We start from the raw sequence: 24,027 nt of genomic DNA, 5'->3' as shown, positions 1-24,027 counted from the left end.
GCAAATTGAACAACAGCAAAGGCATACTGGAAGTAAAATCTGTTATAATCATAACACTGAATTTCTTATTTTAAAAAAAATCAGAGGTTCCTATGCTGATCCTATGTTCCTATGCTAAATATTTTTTTTTGTTCATTAAAAACATACTTATTTTGTCCTATTTGAAGGTACCACAGAATTTCCAATATGCAACCCCAACACAGTGCAGAATCTATGGCATCTTATTTTAAAACAGCAATTCAGCCTCCAACAGAGGACAGCAAGATCTTGGCTTTATTTATTATCTATTTTTGATATAAAGTGGAGGCATATAGGAGTCCCAGTTACAGAGCTGCACTAATTAAAAGAGAGCTGCACTAATTAAAAGAGCCCGGCGCTGTGTCAGGAACAGGTGTATCAGTGACACAGAGAGTGTGAGTGCTGAGAAAATGGCTGTGGTGTGCTTTGAATTAAAGCACATCGAATGTGTTTTAGTTTAAAGCACACCATCATCATTTTCTCAACGCTGACAAGTGCTGTGCTGCTGATACATGAGATGCATGAGGCTACCAGTGTGCATCAATTTACATGCTTGAGCAGAGTCAATTAAGCAAGTCTGTTCCAATGCACTAAATGCCAGAAATGGACCCAGGATTTTACAAAAGGGGGTGAGGGAGCAATAACTGGCACTGCAGGGGTAGCTGCACCCCCTGGTCCCAGTTTCTGCTCTCCCCACCTCACACACACACACACCTGGGGCAGGCAGACTTCACCAAAGAAGCAGCAGTTGGGAACTTTTTGAAGGTCTCAAAGCAAGTAAAAATTTCCCCCTTTCACCACCCTTCTCAGAAGCACATCCCATTCACTACTCTTCCCCTGTCCTCCTGCTGCCACTGCCCCACTGTTCCAGGAGTGATGGATGCTCCAGAGCCACTTCAGCCAGGTTGAGTCGTGGGCTGGACTCAGCCCAGGACAGCAGCAGTGTTAGGGAGCTGGGGCGGGGGGGAGCTCCCCCTCCCCATGCCTGCATTCAGGCTGGCAGGAAACACCTGGGGAACTAGACCAGGAGGGGCAACCAATCTACCCATCATCCCAGTCTGAACCCAGCCCCTACACATACTGGCTGGAGTGGCTCTGGAGCTCCCCTTGGTTCCTGGGACAGCAGGAACAGTGGCAGCAGCTAGTGGTGTAGGGGGGAATGGAAGGGGAGAGGAAGAGAAGGTGAGAGGAGAGGAGGAGACAAAAGATGTGTCTCTGAGCATACAGGGGAATGGAGGGGAGAATTCTTACTTTTTTAAGGGACTTCAAAAAAAGTCCCTGACTGTTGCTCCTGCCAGGGGTTTGACCAAGCCACTGCACCCTTATGGATCTGTCCCTGTTCAATACATGTGTTTTCAAAATGACCGCAACAATTCCCTCCTTGATTTATGTATGGAATTCCCATTATTAATATCATTTGGGAGCTACAGTAACCAGAATGAGGGATAAAACACATCCCACAACTTCATCTCAGGTGCTTTAAAGTGGAGAAAATGCAGTATAAAACAAATTATTGTATTTAACCATAGAAACAGCATCCCAGCACACTAACCTTTTTATTGGAGGAAAATGTTGATAGTACAGGTGCCTTTCTAGAAGAAAATACCATCTCAACTACACCTAAACTAGATCCCCAGGCGCTTCAGGATGTACTGGTATAGTGTGTGTGTGTGTGTGTGTGTGTGTGTGTGTGTGTGTGTGTGTGTGTGTGTGTGTGTGTGTGTGGTGGTGGTGTTTTATGTCAGATCAGGATATATGAAGAAAATCAATTGAGTTATTTGGGGTTTAAACACACTTAAAATTACTTTTCCCCCTCTAAATAGCCCCTTTTAACCTGGTCAGTCACTTTACTTAGCTCTTTCTATGCTGGTTCAATCAGCTCCCCTAAATAATTCTAATGTTCCCAGCCCCCGTTATGCACCCAGCAGCAGCATACTAACTCCATAGAGCTTGAGTTTCACACTGATTATATGGTAAGTCAGTTTTCAAGGAAGAGAATTCTGAAAAGTTTATAAAATTAACATTGCCAAACTCAGCAGAATAATCTCTCAGTGCAGGTGGGACAAGGAAACATTCATCCCTGGACTTAAATGACTGAAGGGGAAAGAAGCTCCACCTTTATACTCAGCTAGCCAGCCCTTCAGCTCAATTCTGGGGATAGCTAGCCCTGGGAGCTGAAATTTACTCTCCTAGATGGCTGTACTTCTGGTATCTTCAAGCTCCTCAAGGCCCTTTTCTCCCTTGTGCCTAACTGCTCTGTGCACTGAATTTCCCTTGACTGTTGTGGGGACATGTAAACTTTTGACCCACTGCCATGCTGGAATACCCGATCTTCATTGCACTTTCTTTCACCTGCCATGGCTTAATGGTTTGGTCCTTTTAAAGATGTTGGATGACTCCTGGGCGAAGGTCTGTCTGTCTGGGTCACGGTTCTTCTGCAGGGCTCCACCTCCTCTATACTCTGCCCCTTTCCCCTCCAATCTGTAGTGAAAGATCCCCAAAGGTCTTGCATGGGGATATCTGTCTGGGTCTGCTGTCTGGACTCCTCCAGGTTCTTTACTTTGTCATTTAATGTCTCATATTCCTCTTTCAAGAAATTGCTATCTGGGTGTTAAGCCGATCGGTTATCCATGAGCATGACAATTCGAAATCTCATTGCTCTTCACTCACGAAGCTCAGCTAATTAAGCTCATGCGTTCATTCAGCAGGTTCATAGATCAACTTACAGTGTTTCTTAATCAGTTCCACAAACTCATTCAAACTTCCCAAATTAATTGACTGAGAGCCTATTTTAATATAATAAAAGCTATATTAATTTACTGAGAAGTCAATTCTGTTTTTACTTCTTCATCACAACTAATTCATTCAAACCTACAAATCAGTTTATAGTGGCTTTTCAATTGCTGCCCTGAATTCATTCAATGTTCATAAATTAACCTCTTTTTTCTTCTTAGTTTTTTTCTATAATTCATTCAGAACTTACAAATCAGTTCTCCAGTTTTTGTTTTTGTTTTATTTCTAGCAGATTCCCTTTGTTATATCCCATGAATACTTGCATTTCTAGGTACCCAGCACCCCTACCAGGGTCACTCCCCGTGTCCCATTGCTGGCCTCTCACCAAGTGCCACGGCCCAGGTCATCCCCAAAATGGTCAGACTGGCCCCTTCTAACCTGGCCACTCACTTTACTTAGCTCTTTTTATGCCAGTTCAATCAGCTTCACATGCAAGGCTCACCCTGGCTCCTGCCATGCTCTTTGGTTTGGCTGGCTGAACCCTATATCTCCACATGGTTCATACAGTGCTCAGTCCCCACTGCACTGGCATCTCTCCAGAAGCAGCCAAAAGCCAGTTGTTCTTCTGGCACTTCATTAAATCATCTGTTCAGCCCTCCAGGCCAACCAGAGTGGGCTCCTCATGACATGTGATCCTGTTCCCCTGGAGTCCTGCCCATTCTCCAGGTTCCCTCCAGACCTTTTTCTTTGTCACACTGGGACCACACAATCCTCCCAGACCCACCCAGTTGAATTCCCTGCCAGCTTGGCTGGCTCTGCAGGACCATAGCAGGCCCTTGACTCCAGCTCTGCTACAATCTCCTTACATGAACTGCTCACCAGAATATGCTTCTGCTTTTGAATAGGGGAAAGCTGTATCCAGAGATAGCTAAATTCTTGTTTCCTGTCCTGACTTGAAACTAACTTCAACAGATTGACACCAAAATAACTGAGAACAAGAATAGGCCCAATGTATGTTATAATCTTCTGCAACAGGGACCTTTTCTCTCTCTTCAAACCACAGTGTTAGGAGATACTTGTCAAGCAGAAGAACATCCCTGCTGTCTATGTGTAAAGAAAGTCAAAATCTGATTTAAGTAAACTGTGAAAGTGACTGTTAGTTCTGATGAAGTTTCTTCAGAGCTCTCAAGCCTTTGTAAGGCTTCTCTTTTGCTGGGAGAAGTGTCAGTGCAAAGCTACATTGACACAGCAGAAGCCTCTGTGGAGAAGCTATTTTTCAGACCAATCTACTGGCTACTAGATTTCCAGGCAGCACAGCTGCTCTACCTCCCCAGAAAAAGAGGGGAATATCACTGCCGTTTTTATCTGGTCAGCTCTATGATTTCTTTGAGGGCCACTGTCAGTGCTGCCTTGCACTGTCCTTAAACTTCTTTAGTACAGGACTCAAATTTGTTTGGCAACCTGAAGCTGCATGAAACACATTCTTCACAACCTAACCCACACAACCCCTCTGATGTGCACAAAACCAAACAGGTTGGTAAAACCTATTTAAAAACTAAGTAAGCAGAGTGCATTTAGTGTCAAACACTACTTTCCTACTTCAAGAGCTTTGGTGGGGTGAAAGGGAACTAGGACACTTTATGAGTATTAATATATGTATTTCCTGGATTTAGCATATTTCTCTCAAACCTTAATGTTATTGATGTCTGGTCAACTCTTCCTAATCATCTTCAATGCCAAGCTTGCTTTGTGATGTCATGGTGCATGCCACATAAGCATATCATACATACTCATGGTCTCCTGAAAACTGAATAGAGCCAGCGCATTCCTGCCTACACGGATTAGTGCTGACATTTACCCTAGCCTATTTTGAAATCAGATGCCATTGTTTTAAGAATAGTCTCATAATGAAGTTACTGGATCCTCCCCAAAAATGAGGGCAGCTGAGCTGTAAGTAGAGTGTTTATTTTATGACAAACTGTCACTAATCGAGGGCTCCTATTGAAATGTACTGTATATCAACATCATTATTTTTAATAAAGATCATTGGAACGAAGACATTTGGAACATCTGAGAGAGTCATCCTTTCATGGAAATTATGTGGCCACGTATTTATCAAAATGTTTTTCATATGCTGCTTGAAAGATCAAAGTTAATCTTTGTCTTATAGCTTTCATAACTATTTATTTATATCTATTTATTTGGCCCACCTTTACCTGTCTCAGCAGAGCCCTGTCCCTTCCATAACCTTTGTATTAAAATGTCTGTTCCCTTTTATTTAGCATACCTGCTCTCTGGAAGTCCATTCATAACATAAGACAAAGTAACCTGTAGCCTACGAAAACTCATGTCTTTCTGAGTAAGTCTTTGAGGTGCCACCTTGCCCTGCTGTCTATTTTTCCCTTAGACATTTAGGAACTTTATTCTGTCTGTTTGCTGCTCCACCTCCCCATCAAGTCGCTAAGTCCTTAAAGAAGGGAATTCTCATGAGATCAGGGTTTTCCACTGAAGGGTTAAATTGAGGTCCCCAGGCCCTTCTTGCCCAGACACCATTCCTTCCCATTATTTGGGCTGCAAGCTGGAGTCTCCAGGCTGCTGTTTCATGCCTCCGCTCCAGGGGATGGAGCACTGTGGCAGCACAGAGAGATTAGGGTGAGCCAGTGGTGTACAGTGCAGTGAGAGTTGGAGAGGTCTGAGAAGGTTGCAGGCATGCAATGCTGTGGTGGGCATGCAGTACAGCAGGGGGTCACTACTCAGACATACAGTGTAGCATGGGGGGGCATGAGTGGCCCCCACTGGTGCAGTCTATATGACATGCAGCTCCTACTAATGCAGCCTTTGGGGAATGCAGCCCCCAGATGCTTGGAAGCTGGACAGCCCTGCTTTAGAAAATGGAGTTGTGTTTCTTATGGTCCTTGAGAGTGCTCCATCCCTTAGCTGATACCTGATGAGTAAGAGGTTAAATTCTCATCTATGCCATATTTAAACATTTATTTACCACATTACTGGCACTCTTGTGGTTTCCATAATTGTCTGCTACAGAATTGAGTTCCAAACTTTGAGTTTCTTTAAAAATAAGTTTCTAGAACTTATGGTGGTGTGATTTATTATTTCCTTTGGGAAAGGGGGTGGGATGCAGAAGGGGAATGAGAAGGCCTTCAAAATGTAAATGCAATACTGTCTACTGGAGTTTGCAAACATGAAGTCTGAGGTATGAACCATTCATATTAATATGTGAACCTTGACAACTAAGAGAAGAACTTGATGCCAACTTTTGGGCTGCTTTGTTATCTAGCCATCTTCCATGATGCCTCCAGCCAGCAGCTTCAGCCTTACCATGGTGTATGGGTCTTTCTGCTAAGTCTAATTCCTCTCGGATATTTGTATGTGCTACTTTATGTATAAATTAGGAGTTTTGGAACCCTCTACTAACATGTTGAACAGAGAAACAATGTCCTCTACAGAAGACTTTCCAGCTCAGGTCCACAGGTTTATTACAATACTATTAGGTTCACATTGCCTGTGTCCCTGCTTGATTTCTCTCCAGCATATTTTTATAATCATGGGATGGGAGCAATTCCTATAGGTTCCTATGGAACCAATTAAAAGCACTAGTTTGGAATTTGTTTCTGATATTTAGTAGTAATCTTGAACATCACCAAGTTACCTCTTTTGTAAGGTACTAAGTATGTGACCAGCTGCTACAAAGCATTGCCTTACTGTGCTTGGAGCTACATCCTCCTTGTCTTGGCCTCATGAGTAATCAGTCACATTGTCAATTTGTTCCTAAGTCTTCTAATCACTAAATACACTTCCAGTACCTTGCTGGATCACCTTCAAGGATCACAGGGCACACAACTGCATTCCCTGGAGATAACTGACAGTAAGCAGAACTGTAGCTTTACTTCAGTTTCATGCATAGTGACTTTGCTGGTACTTTGAGTGCTCTGGCATTTGGTGAAAATTTCATGTGTGTTTGTCACATAACTCATTACTTTGTGAACTTCACATCACTTTGACAACGTAACCCTCAGTAACCCTCAAAAACACTTTAAAACAGTTAAGTCATGCAGTCACTGCAAGCAAGGGGAATAAACGCTTCAGCTTAAAAGCAGCTTCCATTGTCCTTCACTTTTTTTTAAATATGTAGTGTGGCCAGTGTAGAATGGCCACTCCTCTTTTGCACCTAATAGTAGACAGCCTCTATAATATATATAGATTCATAGATTGTTAGGGCCTGGAAAGGACCTCGTAAGATCATCGGGTCCAGCCCCTCTGCACTAGGCAGGAAAAGCAACGGGGGTCAGGTGACCCCAGCAAAGCAACCGTCCAGTTTCCTCTCCTTACCCCTTAACTGCTTTTTAGTGATGGTTAATGTGCAGTAGACTATTTTACTGTGCATTAGCATAATGTCACAGTTTTTTTATGTGAAACTTTAATGCACAGTAAAATAGTCTACTGCGCATTAAAGCACACATGTAGATGTGCCCTAATCTCTAAGTGGCTACCGTGTTAATTTCTCATTATTGAGTCATGAATTTTGATATTATATCCCATTCTCTTACCAAATGAGAGAGTTTTTGTGGATTGGCCATTCCAACTATTTGAAAAAGTCCAAATGTCTCATAAAGTTTTCACAAAGCTTTTCAGAAGAACCCTGGCCCACTTCACTATAGTTTCAAATATGTTGTCATTTTGTTTCAACTAAGTTAAATAAGTAAATAAAGGAGAAGATGTTTTTCTCCAGGTTTCTATGTGATTTGCAAAATGTAGGCTTTTTACTAGAAGGAAAAGGTGTCTCTGGCTTCCTTTAAGAAAAATGAGATTTAGGAAGAAGGGAGGGTGATGATGTAGGAGGAAACTATCCGTGTGCAGGCTAGGTTTTTTTAAATACTCAACCACCATTTCCTTCTGGGAGTATTAGTGGCAGCATTCAAATTGTCTTACTATATGCCTAATCTAACATAACACCTAAATGTTATAACGCCTAAGTTTTATCAGGTTTATGCATCTAGGTGCTCTGTACAGATAATGGGGACTAGTACATGCCTCCAAATCACAATTCAGAGAGCAGGGAGCTTCTTGGATATAGCCAGTGAAAAACTCTGAGTAGCAGAGATGAATCTGAACTCTGGCCCCTGCATTCTGAATTCCCCTTTACTGTTGCATACTCCATTTCTGATTATATGTGATGAAAACCAATGACTTGCAGGCAACAATACTGAATTTAGTTCAAAACCTGCAGTGTTTCAAACCTTTTGCCAAATAGTTTTGTGGTTAGAATATATATCCAGAACATGGGAAACCTGGATTCCAATCACTACTTACCCTGAAGGGGTTTGAACCTAGACTACTCACTTTCCAAGAGAGTTCCCTAACTACTAGACTAGCTAAGATCACTCTCTGCCCTGCCTGGTGAAGCTGGACCGCATTGCAGATAACAATACAGAAATCATAGGGCCAGAAGATGAGTAAGCAAAAAGGGAGCCTACCTCTGCGCCTAGGAATTAAGGCACTACCTGGAGTTAGTGTCCTCATGCTTCCTGGGTTAAACACAAGGCTTTTGGGTAAAGGTAGGCAGCACTACCACTAGGAATAAGCTGTCCATGTTCATTGCCCAGTTAATAATGTGACACTCTCCAGGGACTTAAGCAGAACCTGGTAACCTCTCAGGGCCAATTCAGATCTTTCCAGAGTTTAGATGGGGGTTAGCCACTGTAATGTGCACTTCAGTTCACTTCTGGGCAGGTTTGTTTACCTCCATATGGATGCCTAGGGACCCTTTCAGTCTTAAATTAAGGCACATATTGGATATAGGCACATAATGGATGCTTATGATGTGGGTATCAGGCCCTTCTTAGGTCATGGATATCCAATTCACAGAGATAAAGAGTATCCTCAAGAATATAGGGTCCCCTTCAGAAGGGAAGATAGGAGTCTGTTACAGCAATAACAGTTGTTGGGTTTTTTTCATGGAAGCTTCCAAATGTGTAATGGAAGGCTTAACAACCACGCTAACTGAGACTAACACCGGTGCAGTTATGAAAACATGCAGTTGATCAGGAACCTCTTAAAACATATCTAAACATATTGTGTGGAAGAAAGATATTGCATTTTAAAGTATTTTAACAAGGTTACTCCATTGTCTGTGGTCCCTCAATACTAGGGTCTGTTACTGCACTGTGTAATGCAGTGAACTGAAGTTAACTGATTTTAATTCAATGTGGACAGGGCTGGAGTTGCAGATGAAGAAGACTTTTTTCACTTAAAACATAGGCTGTGAAACATGGTGGGCCATGGCACAACCAACTTTAGGCACATTAATTTATATAACTCACAAATGCACAATTGTCATTCCAGTTAAAACTGTATAGCTATTTTTTTAACTGCACAGGGAGCTAAATTAACATGCTGAAAGTGGTCAGGTCATGGCCCAGGTGGCCCACCCCATTCCATGGCCTATGACTTAAAACATATTGTATGACAACATACAGTAATGTGTGGCTGTTTGAACATAGAGTTCATTGCAGTGAGGTTGTTTGGTGCTTTTCTGGCACTTATGGGTCTCTAACTAACAAAGCCAGTACTGTTTACTAACACAGGGGTCTGAAATTAGAGAAGAGAGCTGCTCACTGCTCTGGTAAGACTATTGCTGGCAGAAGAGTGCAATGCCTGTTGGTAGACTGTTCCACATTGCACAGAGGAGCAAGCCCTAATGTCAGGACTCACAGAGAATCCACAGCAAGTCTTTTTGCTTCAATTTCCTGTATGATATTTCCCGCTAATATTTAAGCTGTTTTAAAAAAAAAAATACATTTCATACCTGGAATGAAGAAGTAAGCTATCTTCAAGTGCTTCTGAGTTGAATCTTAGTTGCCTTCTGCTTCGCTCTCCAGCACTTTCATTTCCTATGCAGTCTTACAGAGCAATACAAAGGGGGTGTTGGTTATAGCCACATTGGTCTAAGGACATAGGCAGATTAGGTTCTTTGGGCAAATGCGATATCTTTTATAATTATTATTATTTAATTATAATGAAAGATATTACATTTACCCAAATAATCTTGTCTGCCAGAGCAATATAAAGACATTTTACCATGAAGGATACATAAATAAAGAGATTCCAGGGGAGAATGAAGCTTGTCAGTTTGTCAAGACAAGTTTTTCAATGAATACCTAGAACAGCAAAGTTACTATTAATAACTATCCCTGAGGCAATTACCACTATCTGCCTCATCGGGTTCAAAGTAAACGTGCTTTCCTTTGCCTTGTTGTCACTGTTCTTCATGCACGAGTTCATTCACAGTCATGTATGTGTATATGTAGATACACAGCAGTGACATTCAGTCTCTCAGCAGTGCTTATGGTACACTGTATTAAAAGTTACTCATGTGAAACAGTTGCTTGCATAATCTCCCCAGCCCACTGCAACCAAATGGAAAAGAAGTCAGGGTGGAGGAAGGGAAGAGATTGATGAGTGCTGTTCTGTTGTGTCTAAGTTGTTTATGTATCTTATAAATCACTGCATTTCTAGAAAACAGTAAAGAATGATGCAAAAGGATCCAATTCACATTAACGCCTGTTGCTGAATCATTATCATAAAAGAGAAATAAGATCTTGTGTGAAATGTGTGCTATGTAAAACCAGTTGCTGTACTATGGGCTGCCTTAGGGCTTGTAAAGTTACTAATCCATAAGAGGAGATGCAGAGGACATACATATTGTCTGGTGTCGCTCCAAAGAGCTGCAAGCCAGAAAAAACATTGTATTGCAATCCTTGCTTACCAACCAATGTAGTGCCCACTTTGCCTAGCCTCTAATGCCTGTAATGCAGTGAATAACAAAGTTACCCTTTGCACTCCCAGGCTACAATTTAGCAAAGTACTTCCCCGATATCATTAAGGGCTTTGCTGGGTTGTGGCTATGGAGCAGAGGCATCAGCATTCTGCCTGCCCCTTTGTAGTTGCTTTAGGGTTGAAAAGTACTTCTCAATGACCTTTCTGTTGCACTAATCAAAATAGGTTTTCATCCGCAGAGAGACCAATGACTGTTTACCTGGCAAATAGCTTCCTTGACATCACTTTTGTCATTGCATCTCAGTGTCATAGAGTTGGAAGGAATCTTAGGGGTTACACTTCAACTCCCTTGGAGAAGCCTGGTATAATTATTGGCAATCCACCTTTCATTCTACCAACCCATTTAGAAGCCCAATGAAAATTCTCAAAGTCTGACTCATTCATCACCTACAAGGCAAAGTAATATTTATATCCATTGGGAAATCCTATCTGGGGTTGTCTTTCCTTTACCCAAAGAATCCATAGACTTTTAAGGCCAGAAGGGATCACTGAAGCATCTAGTCTGGCCTTCTGTCCAACACAGATTGGAAACTGCAACTCACTGGGATTTTCCCATTTTTCCCATTTGAGGTTTAATATGAGGAGTTTACAGTCATAGTTAAACTGTCTCCATTTTTTATTTTATCATAGTATCATAATGCTTAGGGTTCGAAGGGACCTAAACAGATCATCAGGTCTGACCCCCTGCCCTGGGCAGGAATGGGTGCCAGGGTCATATCACCCCAGCCATATATCTGTCCAGCCTCCTCTTGAAGACCCCCAAAGTAGGAGAGGGTAAGACCTCACTTGGGAGCCCATTCCAGAGCCTGGCAGCCCTAACTGTAAAGTATATATGGTGTTACAGGCTGAAGGACTTTTATTTTCTATCTTTTCCTCTTTATTATCAATATCAAGTCCCTGCAGTAATCCCTTAACTAAGTACTTTTGGGTACTTAGGTTCTTCAATTCTTTCAGTTTTCAGTGGGGGCCGGGGTGGCATGGTTGCTAAGGCAGACAGTTGACAGCCCAGGGGTTGTAAAGTTGAGGCAATAGCCGAAGTGCTCATGGTGTCCTCTGTCAGGTTCCAATGAATCTGTCAATTCTACTAAATACCTTGCCACAGGAACATGAGAAAGGAAGCTTTTTCAGCTCTTCCTAATGTTCTGCGTGTGCCTCTACTACAGCACTCAGTAGTAAGCTTTCATTAAGTGTAAATAGCTTTGGAAGAAATGCTGACTGCCAATTGTGCTGCATTTCTTCATATGCTGAGTTTATCACAAGTGAAGTGCCTTCTTTCTGATTGCATCATTTTTAAGGCACAAAGGTTCTGCTGACATGTACTATGCAAACACTACAGAACAAACAAATGAACAAACTTTCAAAAGAAGCAGGTGTTATGACATGATGCTGAAAGCTGAGGGAGTCAACTTAGATTTTTTTTTTAGACGCTGACTCTGAAACACAGTGTAGCTTCAAAGACATTGTTTCAGTCCCCTATACTTAAATTTACCCAACTAAAAATACAATAATATCTGCTATACTTGCTTCATGGAGAGGCTTTCAGTGTTAAGTGATCAGGTTCTCAGAGGAAAGATGCTATATAACAAAATCCAGGCATACTTTAAATTGAATCTAATACTAAATGTGTTAAGGTAATACTTCTTATGACAGCCTTAAGTTTTCAAAGGTCATCATATTTAAAGATGGTTTAACAAAGGGGCTTAATCCTTCTGAGGCTTCAGTGATGAACTACATGCTATTTGTTTTCTTTATTAAATGGACAGATGTCATGTTCTTGAGGGGTTTTTGAACCTTAAATGTCTTTCCTGACAGATTTTCTTTCTTGGTAGTAGAGAAGATGAAGTAAAAGCAATTACTTGAGAGATCACATTGATTTTAATGAAAGTTTTATCCATTGTTTTGCTACATGGCAGTTTCTAGGTCAAAACATCATGGGGATGGTGACCTTGAGTTTCACATCACATAATTGTTAGCATCTCCTGTGATGTCATACTGGCTGCAAGCAATTTCCTCTTGACACAAATTTATTAGCAAGCTCAGCCTGTAGCATACACAATTAAAAGCTTTGTAAAATTATTTGCCTACACTGAGCAGAAAGAAAATACTTTTCCCTTGTTCTAGCTAATCTGTTTTAGTTACCTGTAGGGCAGCAATCACAGAGACATCTAATACAATATTCATAAAAGCAAAAGTGACTTGAAAATGAACTTTGTTCTTCTATGAAAGTGGTATTTTAATTCTTTTGTGATCTTCTCTTGTCTTGGTTCTTCATTTCTTGTTACTGGTTGACACATATGCATGGCTTTTCTAAGGCTGATGGCACTACCCTTTCATAATAACTAGGAAAATGTGTCAACCCAAAGTTTGTTACTTGTACATGTTTCTGGAATAGGCTCCTTTGGAGTTGTATGTGTACATGAATTTAATGCAAATATGTTCTTAATCTCTCCACTGGATACATCTTTGTTCTTGGATCCCCTCACAAAAATGTTGAGCTCCATCCTGGAGATCCAACAAAGAATTTCAGGTTGAATAAGGTTTTCTCTCTTTCACCATATGTCAAAGGTGACCGGCCACTTCCAGAGAGATGTGGCAACACCACCTGTGGTTGATTGTGGGCCACCTAGTTAAGAATGAAAAGTTGGTAGCCCATTAATAGCCTAAAAAGCAACTTCTAAAAATCAGCTATGATTCTGTAGAACTAGAAAAATACAAGGAGGCTCCTGTAAAAGTACCTGGATTAAGGCAAGGATTTGGTGGGGCTGAGGGAGAAGGACCCAGGAATGTAGCCTGTGGAAGGAAATGAAATAATTTGATATCTTGACCTGGGAGCTGGAGCTGTTCCTGTTTCCAGATGCTCCACAGTAAAAGGCTGCCTTGTACTGCTCAAAAGCTGCCGGTCTCCCTGTTGTGCTCTGAGAACTCTGGCCTATACAGGAACTCTCATGGCACATTTGAATCGTCTCTGAACCTTATTAGGGGACACCACAGTTTAACCCAGAACATCTACACTACACATACTACACTGGTGTCACCACCTTACAGTAGCACTTAGTGCATGTCAGTAACCACATGCATGGTATGTGCTCAGTCTCACTCTTATTGGCACAAGCCCAGCATTACACTGTGGTCACTACATTATACCTATCTTGCCATGTAGTGTGTACAGAGCAGGCATATCTTGGTCTGTAGTATAGTCTGGAGGTGGTATAGCCAGGCCTTCAGTGTCCAAACTCCAAGTCACACAACAGTAACCTAGAAGCTTTGGTGGAGGTGGGTGTCTTCTTTGAGGTCAGGGAGTCTTATCTCTTGGGTGGCCAATCCTACTTGCTATTGCTTTGGTGTTCAGGCAGCTCTGGAAGACCAGTGTTAGCAAGTGGCCTTCTGGAGCCCAGGTGCAATACAAAAAGGATGACTAGCACTTGTGTTTGGGAGTGAGAGCCCAGAGAGATTTACTGTTACTCACACTGGCCTGGGTGGTCTGTTTAGCAGTCACCCCAAGTTAGTAAAGCTGCCAAAACAAGGTTTCAACTTGTTTAAGTAATTACACTCCCCTATATTGCTACAAAGCAATAACTAATGGGTGCTCCAAATACCCAAGTTTCCATGCCAATACTTATCTGTTTTTCTGTGCAGGTATCCATTTCTACCAGCTGTCTTTTCCCCAACTTCTTGCACCTGGTATCTTCAGTTCTTCTCTTATGTCAGCACCTGCCCTCCTGAACTTTATTTTGCTCCTACTCATTAGGCCTGTGCAAACCAGCAAGTATTCACTTTGAATTTGGCTTCAGACACTTCAAAGGGACAGTGATTCAATTTGGTGATTTGAATCAGTTCCAATTCCATTTGACCAATTCAGATTTGGAGATTGGAGCCGATTCGGAGATTCGGCCACAGACTATAATGCGGAATCACTAAAATATCTATAACTTTGTCATTTTTTGGTAGATTTGGATGAAAATAGCAGGGATGGTATCCCCATTGGAGGGAATAAAGCCTGGTAAGTTTCAAGGAGATAGGTGTAGCAATTTCTGTGAAAGTGCACGTCAAACCCTTGAAAGAAAATCTCATATCATTTGTGCGTGTTAAGGCAGAGCAGGATGAAAACAGCAGGAATGGTAGCCCCTCATCAGAGCACGAGGCCTGCCAGGTTGCAGGCAGAGTGGTACAGGGGTTTCTGTGAAAGTGCACTTCAAGGTTCTGAAAGCAAATTAAAAAAGCAAATAGGTGCCAAGTGAGGAGGGTAGCACTCACTCCATCTGCACATGGCACTTGGGGAACCCCAACAGCAGGAGATTCACTTTCAGGAACATCAGTTGCTCCACCAGACCAGGATCCAAAGATGTGCAGTGGGGTGTCACAACATCACCAGCAATGCTCTCGCTTGGAATACTGGTCGTTGGACAGGACAGGTGTTTTGGGGCAACCATGGTCATATCCTGCTGCAACTGGCTGCAGGTTGCCCAATAGGCCAAGGGGTCACAGTGCAGTGACTTCATGTCCTTTGCACGATAGGCAACCACCGAAGCCTCCACACGAACTACCTAATGGTGCAATCTGGTGCCTCTGGACCCAAACATTGAAGCCATGCCCTTGGCCCACATTGGCAGTGGCTGTGGTACAGGAGATTGGCTTGTGGTTGGAGAGCTGACAAGGGAAACTGAATCCCCCTCTTCCACGTCCCTCTGCCTCTGCCCTTTTGCCTCCCTAAATCAGTTCACCAGCACCTCTGTCCAGTGATCAAGGGTTTTGCTGCTGCAGAAGCTCCCATTCACCCTCAAGTTGCACATGCCCACCAGCACATGGACCATACTAGACCACAATGGATCTAGCCATTGTTTGATGCCTTCCTTTAGTTGCTTCACTAGTGCCTACACATCTGGTGAAAGCAGCTTGCCCCAACCAGGAAGATTGATCCCCTGGAACTTTTCCATTTCATTCTCAAGCTCCTTCACTACAGGGATCACCTGGCTAAGGAGGCCAGTACTGAGCTACCACCTCCTTGCTCCCACTATCAGCAGAAGACTCATTGCTGCCAGGAAAGAGGGTGCGTCTATGTTTTGGGCAAGGGGAACTTGCAGCTTTCCCTCTGCCCCTCTCCCTCCCCTGCCAGAAGATCTGACACCTGCCTTTTCAGCACACTCCATAATGTTTGGTGTGCTGCAAAATGTGTGTGTGTGTGTAATATATGTTGTGCTTTCCTGCACAGTGATTGCACACTGTCAGGGAAAACAGATTTCTTTTTGTGGGGGGAAAGAATCAAAACAGACTAACAAGAACAAATAAGACTTTGGGGGGAGAATAAATTGAAAGGAATGGATAGGTATAACAATAGGGATTGCAGGCAAGGGTAAGTACAAAAGGATTGGATACAACTTACAAGAAGACAGACTAGCTAGCAAGAGACTAGCTAGTGAGCCAGAGACTTTCAGATGCTGCTGCTCCAAGAGAGACACAGCTCACAAAAAGCACAGATCACTTCCAACACATCTTTATATGTTGTTTCTATGCCTCTCCCCCAGAACACTGTGATTGGAAGGGAACCCAGAGCAAGATCATAATCACTGGCCTGCTACAGATGTCAATATCAAAGCAATCTTTCCCCTCCTCTCAGCCTTTTCCATATATGGAAGATCACCCCATCCCCCACCCTCTTCTCAGTTTCTATTTGCTGCAAGCCTTCCAAATCTCTGAATCTCTCTGAATCTCTCCAAATTAATTCGGAGGCTTCCGATTTTATTCAGACCTTTTAATGGGTCTCCTGATTCAATTTAGATTCAGAGATTTAGTGGGGAGTCAGGCTGAATCTCATCCAAATCTAATCAGCTACCAAAGCTTCACTCAGCCCTACTACTTATCCCTTCTTGTACCAGCTTCTCTGCTCATTAATGAATTTGTACTTGTTACATTTCTTATTGACTAATCTAGAGGTCAAGGAGGCCTGTTATTCCCCAGGCCTTTTTTGGTGCCTCAGCTTAATTATGGTCTAGCATAACTATAGATTAGCACATGAGTGGGCAAAACACAACACATAGACTGGACCTGACCTACTGAAGGATTTTTATATGGCCTGTGGCAGGTCCCACTGTTCCACCCACCCCAGGTGAGAGGCACAGCCGGGCCATAGTGTGTGAGCCTGGTCCTACTGCCCCCAGGCATGCAGCAGGGCTGAGATGGCATAGAACAGTGGCCAGACTCCATTTCCTGGTAGTTCCAGCAGTAATGGCTCCTGCTGGCTGCCAGTGCCGCACCCAGCCCCACTGCCTGGGCATCCTGGTCTATCTGCCCTACACCCACCATCAGTGGGCAAGACCCCTGTGGGCAGGGCACTTTCCCAGGCAGTTGGGATGGGGCTATGGGCCAGTGGGGAGCAGTATCCATGAACAAGACAGGCATTCAGGGCCAGAAAGACTGTGGGATCTTGGGTCAATGACAGCACATGGTCAGGGACGGGGCCAGGGCAGAGCCACAATCTGCTGCCCACATGCCTGTATGACAGGTGTGGGTTGCATGGGCAGGGAAGTGCAGGGATAGCAGCTCTTCCCTAGTCCTGGGCCTGTGCTGTGACACTGCCCAAAGACCGCAGTCCTGGCCCCAGATGCCGCTTCCTGCCCACCCAACTGAGTGCCCTACCTGTGCAGTACCTGGCCAATCTCCATGGAGACCCTTGGGTCATGGGCTGATGACAGCATGGGGCCAAGGCCCCACTATGTCACTGTGCTGTGACCCAGTGCCATAATCTCAGTCTTATCTACCTGTCCTGCTCTAAAACACTGCTTCCCACCTACCCACATTCCCATCCCACATAGAGAGTTTTGGTGAGTTGTTGCACAGTGCGGAGGGGAAAGGGGTATTGACCTGGCCCACAACAGCTCAGCAAAACTCCCTATGTTCTAGTAACTGTAACATAGAATCATAAAAAGTTAGGGCTGGAAGGGACCTCAGGAGGTCTCTTAGTTCAATCATCTGTTTAAAGCAGGATCATCCCCAACTATATCATCCCAGCCCAGACTTTGTCTACCCAGGTCTTAAAAACCTCCAAGGATGGAAATTCTACAACCTCTCCAGGTTGCCTGTTTCAGGGCTTTATTACCCTCCTGGTGAGAGAGATTTTCCTAATATCTAACCTAAGTTTCCCTTGCTGCAACTTGAGAGCATTGCTCCTTGTTCTGTCATCTGCCATCACTGAAAACAGTTTAGCACCATCCTCCTTATAATCAGCTTTCAGTTAGTTGAAAGCCCTCCTCAGTCTTCTCTTCTCCAGACTAAACAAGCTCAGTTCCCTCAGTGTCTCCTTAGAAGTCAAGTTCCCCAACCCTCTAACCATTTTTGTTGCCATCTCCTGTGCTCTCTCCTGTTTGTCCACATCCTTTCTGAGTGGGGGACCTAGAACTGGACACTGTACTCCAGATGTGGCCTCACCAGTGCCAAAGTATCACTTCCATCAATTGCTAGCAACACTTCTACTAATGTAACCCACTATGCTGTTAGCCTTCTTTGCAATAAGGGCACACTGTTGACTCATATACAGCTTATTGTCTACTGTAATCCCCAGGTTCTTTTCTGCAGAGCTTCTGCTTAGCCTGTTAGTCCCAAGTCTGTATTGGTATATGGAATTGGTCTATCCTAAGTGCAGGACTTTGCACATGTCCTTATTGAACTTCAGGACATTTCTTTTGGACCAATCCTCTAATTTCTCTAGTCACTCTAAATCCTAGCCCTACCCTCCACCATATCTAGTGCATGCCACCCAGCTTGGTGTTATCTGGAAACTTGCTGAGGGGGCACTCCATCCCATCTTACAGGTCACTGATGAAGATATTGAACAGAATTGGCCCCAGCACCAACCCCTGAGGCACTTCATTTGATACGGGCTGCCAACTAGACATCAAGCCATTGATTACTGTCTTGTGAGCCTGACGATCTAACTAGTTCTCTAGCCAACTTACAGTGCATTTGTCCAACCCATCTTTCCTTTGCTTGCTTGCAAGAATGTTGTGGAGACTGTATCAAAAGCCTTGCATATCACAGCCACAGCTCTCCCCACTTTCACAGAACCAGTCATCTCATCACTGAAGGCAATGTAACATGGTAATACTAAGAACAGTTGTGTATGTATGTGTGTGCATGCCTAGCACCAAGTTCAATAAATCTGCTTGTGTTTAGGACCACTGGATTATCAGCACATGTGTGAGAGGTATAAAATAGTGAAGGAAACAAAGCATCTTTTGGTTAAGATAGAAGCTTGGGACTCAAGGAATCTGAGTTTAAGTCCCTGCAGTAATCCCTTAAGTCATGACTGCTGCAAGATTTTATCACTGAGAGACCGTCTCTTTTGCCTTGTTTACCTCCTTTAAAATCGATGTTCAGCTACTTCTACTCTCATCTAGTTTGATTTTAAATGTTCTAGGGTAGGTCTCTCTTACTATGCAGTTACCTCGCAGAACGGAACCCTAACTTTTTTTGCAGCCTCTAAGGGTGACCATAAAACAAAATATGAATGATGAGAAATGGAATAGTGACACTGAATGGGGGTTTTTTTCTTCCTTTTTTCCAGGTTTTTAGAGTGTGGGATATACAGACCCTTTCGCTACTTCAGGTCTTCCATGATATTCAAGGAAGACCTGGTGAAATGCAGATTTATGCCATGGTATTTGATAATACCCATGGCAAACTGATTACAGGTACATTTATCTAATTAGTAGATTAGTTTGCATACTTTTCATTTTGTCCATGTTATTAAACAAATAGCTAGAGAGTGATTGTCTGCACAGTAACACCTTAAAGTGGTTTTCAGTGTCATTATGTGGCTCAAAGTTGCACCACTCCAGGTCAGGTTTATCTCTGATCTGCACTACCCAGCTCCGTTCCACTTAGGTGTGGCCACTCCCCACAGATGTGTTGCCCAGGTTCAAGTCCTCCAGTATCCCAGGATCTCTCACACCGCCACCTGAACAGCAGGGATAGAAGTCTGTTCTGGCTCAGCAGCCTTCTAGTGGCAGATCACAGCTGCAGCTCCTAGTCCTCCCTTTAGTCACTAGGCCACTAGTGACAAGTCACAGCTGTGCAGGTGGGAAACAGCCAGAGAAGGTTTCTAAACTAAGGATGTGACTGCTTCAAACTCCAAGATAGCACCATCAACATTTGTGTGGCTCAGAGCATAAGAGGTAACAAGGCCTTGTATGTGAGCATGCCTAGTGCCAAGTTCAATAAATCTGGTTGTGTTTAGGACTACTGGATTCTCAGCACATGTAAGAGGTATAAAATAGTGAAGGAGACAGAACATCTTGTGGTAAGACAAAGCTTGGGATTCAAGAAATCTGAGTTTTTACTGGCACCCAAACTGTCCCTTGCTCCTGTCTCCATTTTGAACTTCAAGCTGCAAAGTCCAGACTTTAAACACTGGTTGCTTTAACTCATGGGGAGTTAAAGCAACCAATGTCCAAATTCTTCAGAGAATGTTATAGCTAGAGTTGGCTGAAATGTGATTTTGTTTTTTCAGAATTTGATTTCTTCCTAAATCAGAAATAGACATAAACATAGACACAGACAATTTATTACAAACTGCAAGAGCCCCAAGCCTTTGAGCTGTTCAGTGAAACTGGCATTCTTTGCTCTGAGGAACAGGAGAGGGTTTTTTTAATAAAAGCAAAGAACCTGAAAAAATGTTGCTTTAGCTGAGTATCTAGATGCTACCAGGATCCCTGGCAAATTACATGAGGGTATAAGTGGGCTATGTACCCTGCTGCCTTGGATAAGCATAGCTCTTTTCTCAGATTCTCAGACCAGTTTTATTCTCCACAAAAACAACCTCATGTCCACAGCAAAACAGAAGAACACAACCCAAAACCCTCTGTCCCTTACAGTTTTTAATGAGAGGATCAGATTTAAGTCTGGGCTTCTCTCCAGCATTCACCTCTCAGTTCTTAACTCTGAAAAGCTACTGAAGGTAGAGTTACATCACTTCCAGGTGTCCCAAGCCTCCCAGCCAGGCAGATTATTATCCACTGATCTTCTTCAGCTGAGTTCTGAGTTTTTGAAGGACCCAAAACCTCCTTACAGGGGGAAAGATCCTGCAAGCTCATCTCAGGGCAGCCAGGTTCTGAGTCATGAGCCTAGAAACTCCAAAAGCTTTGCTCCCATTGTGACTGTCGTGATTTCTCAGATTGTCAAGGTTACTAGGAGCTCTGCTGCAGATCCTAAAAATGATACCAGATAGAGACAGGGCTCATAGAGCTTTCAGGCAGAGAGCTAAGGGCCATATTTTCAAAGGTATGTAGGTGCCTAAAGTTGCAGATGGACATCTAGTTGGATTTCCAAAAGCACCTTAAATTTAGTCACTTAGTATATGCCTATATGATGCAAGGCAGTATCAGGCTCAGACATATTATGCTTGCTTTTCATTTGCCAACTCTCAAACCAGAAATCATATACCTGAGAGGCAAAACTTACTGTTGTGCATGCAGTACCATGCTAGCACAGCTGTTCTGCTTGTGGTTCAAAACCAGGTATGGCAGCTTAGCATAGTGCTACTTTGAGAAACACTCTCAGTCCTGTATCCTAATTGATCAATGGCAGTTAGGCACCTAACATCTTTGAGGAGCTGGTCACATAGGACTTGGAAATATTGAATGGAGCAGTGCCTAAATACCCATACAAATCTGGATTGTAGACTGTATTAATCATACTATTAAAATTATTCCTCCCTTCTAGAAAGGACAAGAAATCTAGGTTATATATGAGTAAATTAATGCTGTTTCTTACTTGTATTTATAAAAGAGATCTCAAGAGTTTAGTCCCTGGATGTCTGTAGAGCATTATAAAAACAAATATTTATAGATGAGCTCAGTACAATTTTAATGCTCCACTTCCATATTTCCACAGAATCTATTCTAGGTTTTTTTCCCCCTGCAAATGCCCTGCAAGTTCCTTTTCTGCTTGCACAGCCATTGCTAATCCCCTACTCTTGTAGTAGTTTAATTAGGTTACATTAAAAATACACTATACACTGGCTCGTGAGGTTGTATACAGAAAGATTTGACTTTTCCTCAAGAAATGTAGAAATTAAGGGCTGGAAGGGACCTCAAAAGATCATCAAGTCCAACCCCCCCCTGCTCTGGGTAGGAATACTGCTGAGATCAAATGATCCCAGCAAGGTGTCTGTCCAATCTATTCTTGAAGACTAACTATGTTGGGGACTGCACCACCACCTCGGTAAGTCCATTCCAGATTCTGGTCACCCTTACATCCAACCTGAAACCATCCTCTAACAGTTTATTGCTTCTTGTCTTCCCCGGGGTGCCGTAATGAACAGTTTTTCTCCCAGCTCTTGATAGTCACCCCTTACATAATTATAGAGGGCCACCAAGCTTCCCCTCAGTCTTCTCTTCCCCTGGCTGAACAGTCCCAGATTCCTTAGTCTTTCCTCACAAGGTTTGTCCTTCAAGTCCTTAATCATTCCTGTGGCCCTTCTCTGGAACCTTTCAATATTCTCCATATCTTTTTTGAAGTGCAGCACCCAGAACTGGACACTGTACACCAGCTGGGATCTCACCAGCATTGAGCAGAGAGGAAGTATCACTTCCTTAGCCCTGCTCATGATGCATCAGCTAATGCATTGCAATATGCTGTTAGCTTTGTTGACTATAGCATTGCACTGGCAGCTCATGTTCATCTTGTGATCAGCTATAACCCCGAGGTTCCTTTTAGCCATTGTACTGGCCAAGATATCCCCTTCTAGCCTATATTCATGTTGCAGGCTACTTCTCCCCAGATGAAGCACCCCGCATTTATTCTTATTGAACTGTATCCGGTTCTACTCTGCCCACCTTTCCAGCTTATTCAGGTCTGCTTGGATCTGCATCCTGTCTCCTAGCATCACTGCTTTTCCCCATAACTTGGTATCATCTGCAAACTTGGCCAGTGTGGTTTCCACATCCTCATCTAAATTATTGATAAAGATGTTGAACAGCACAGAGCCAAGAATCAAACCCTGCGGTATACCACTGGCCACGTCCTGTCAAGATGATACAGACCTGTCCGCTAACACTCTCTGGATTTGACCCCTTAGCCAGTTCCCAACCCACCTGATTCTGGACTCTGCCAGCCCACAATCCTTCAGTTCTTGTATAAGAATGTCATGGGAGACCATATCAGAGGCCTTTTCAAAAGGCAAGTATATGACATTAACCATCAAGCCACATCTAAATGATTCGTTACTTGATAATAGAAGGAGACGAGGTTGGTCAGACATGACCTGCCCTCAATGAAACCATGTTGGCAATCCTTCATTATCATGTCTTCTGCCAGTCTCTCACAAATGGATTTCTTGATAATTTTTTCCAAAATTTTACCCATTATCAAGGTCAAACTGACCAGCCTATAGTTTCCTGGATCTTCCCTCCTCCCCTTCTTAAAGATTGGCACCATATTGGCCCTTTACCAGTCTTCTGGGACTATTCCAAAGCAGCAAAAGTCTTCAAATACTTTCGCTGATGGTCCCTGTCACAAGACGGGGACCCAGGAGCAGCCATGATCTCTCCTGGCGCCCCCTACCATGCCAAGTTGGCGATTAAGCACCCTAGTTCTCACCTGCCACATCTTTGATGGTATCTGTTTTATAAGGGAGGCTGCCTTTTGTCCCCTTGGACACTGTGCTCTTATTTCTCCTGGTCTCTTCTCCGCATAGATTGATTTGGTACACCCAGCCTTATGAGCTATATGTGGCTCTTACCACCCCTTATACCATGCCCCAAGCCTCTCAGATGTACCAGACGTTGTTGAGTCAGTTAGTATTGCCCGCGCCCTCGCGGACGCTCTCTGGGCTTAACGCTATACTCTCGCCCTCCCTGGGGCTTAACGCAAGTACCCTCTGGGCTTCTTGCCGGTGCCCACACTCCCCATGGACACTCCCAGGCCACTCTAGGCCGAGCCCTTCCCGCTCAGTCCTGCCCTCCCTGGGGCTCCCTGGCTTCCCCACAGCTGCTGTCTGCACTAGGGCCTTGCCCCAGCGATTCCCCACCCACACTGGGGCCTTGCTTCACGATTGGGCTCAGGTGGCCATAGCCATGCCTGGCCCTGAATCCCCTCCTTGGGCCCCAATACAAGCCCCATCTGGGGTTTCTCATCTGTACCCTCTTTGGGGTTTCTCACCCTTGGGGCTCAGGTGGCCGTAGCCGTGCCTGGCCCCAAATCCCCTCTCTGGGGTTTACAATTCCTGTACAGTCAGGCAGCCTTGGCCTTACCTGGCCCTCAATCCACTGAACCCCCTTCTCAGGACTGGGGTCAGTGCACCCCCTGACTACTGTGCCCTCTCTGGCACCTAACTGCGGTGCTCTCTTCATAGATTTCATAGACATTAGGGCTGGAAGGGACCTCGGGAGATCATCGAGTCCAGCCCCCTGCCCAAAGGGCAGGAAGTCA

At 43.7% G+C, this 24,027-nt stretch overlaps 1 protein-coding gene across 1 annotated transcript in view; it reads left to right on the top strand.

The window, feature by feature from the left end:
• WDR64 (WD repeat domain 64) overlaps window positions 1–24,027 on the top strand; it is a 150,748-nt gene that overhangs the window by 74,718 nt on the left and 52,003 nt on the right. Inside the window, exon 11 of the mRNA XM_019548612.1 lies at window positions 19,163–19,289. Coding sequence (XP_019404157.1) covers window positions 19,163–19,289 — 127 coding nt within the window. The remainder of the gene's footprint in view (window positions 1–19,162; window positions 19,290–24,027) is intronic.

Source organism: Crocodylus porosus, unplaced genomic scaffold, assembly GCF_001723895.1.
Source record: "Crocodylus porosus isolate Cpor-Errol unplaced genomic scaffold, CroPor_comp1, whole genome shotgun sequence".
In the NCBI taxonomy this organism is placed as follows: domain Eukaryota; kingdom Metazoa; phylum Chordata; order Crocodylia; family Crocodylidae; genus Crocodylus; species Crocodylus porosus.
The sequence above is the reverse complement of the archived record's forward strand: the minus strand, read 5'-3'. Positions and strand labels throughout refer to the sequence as shown.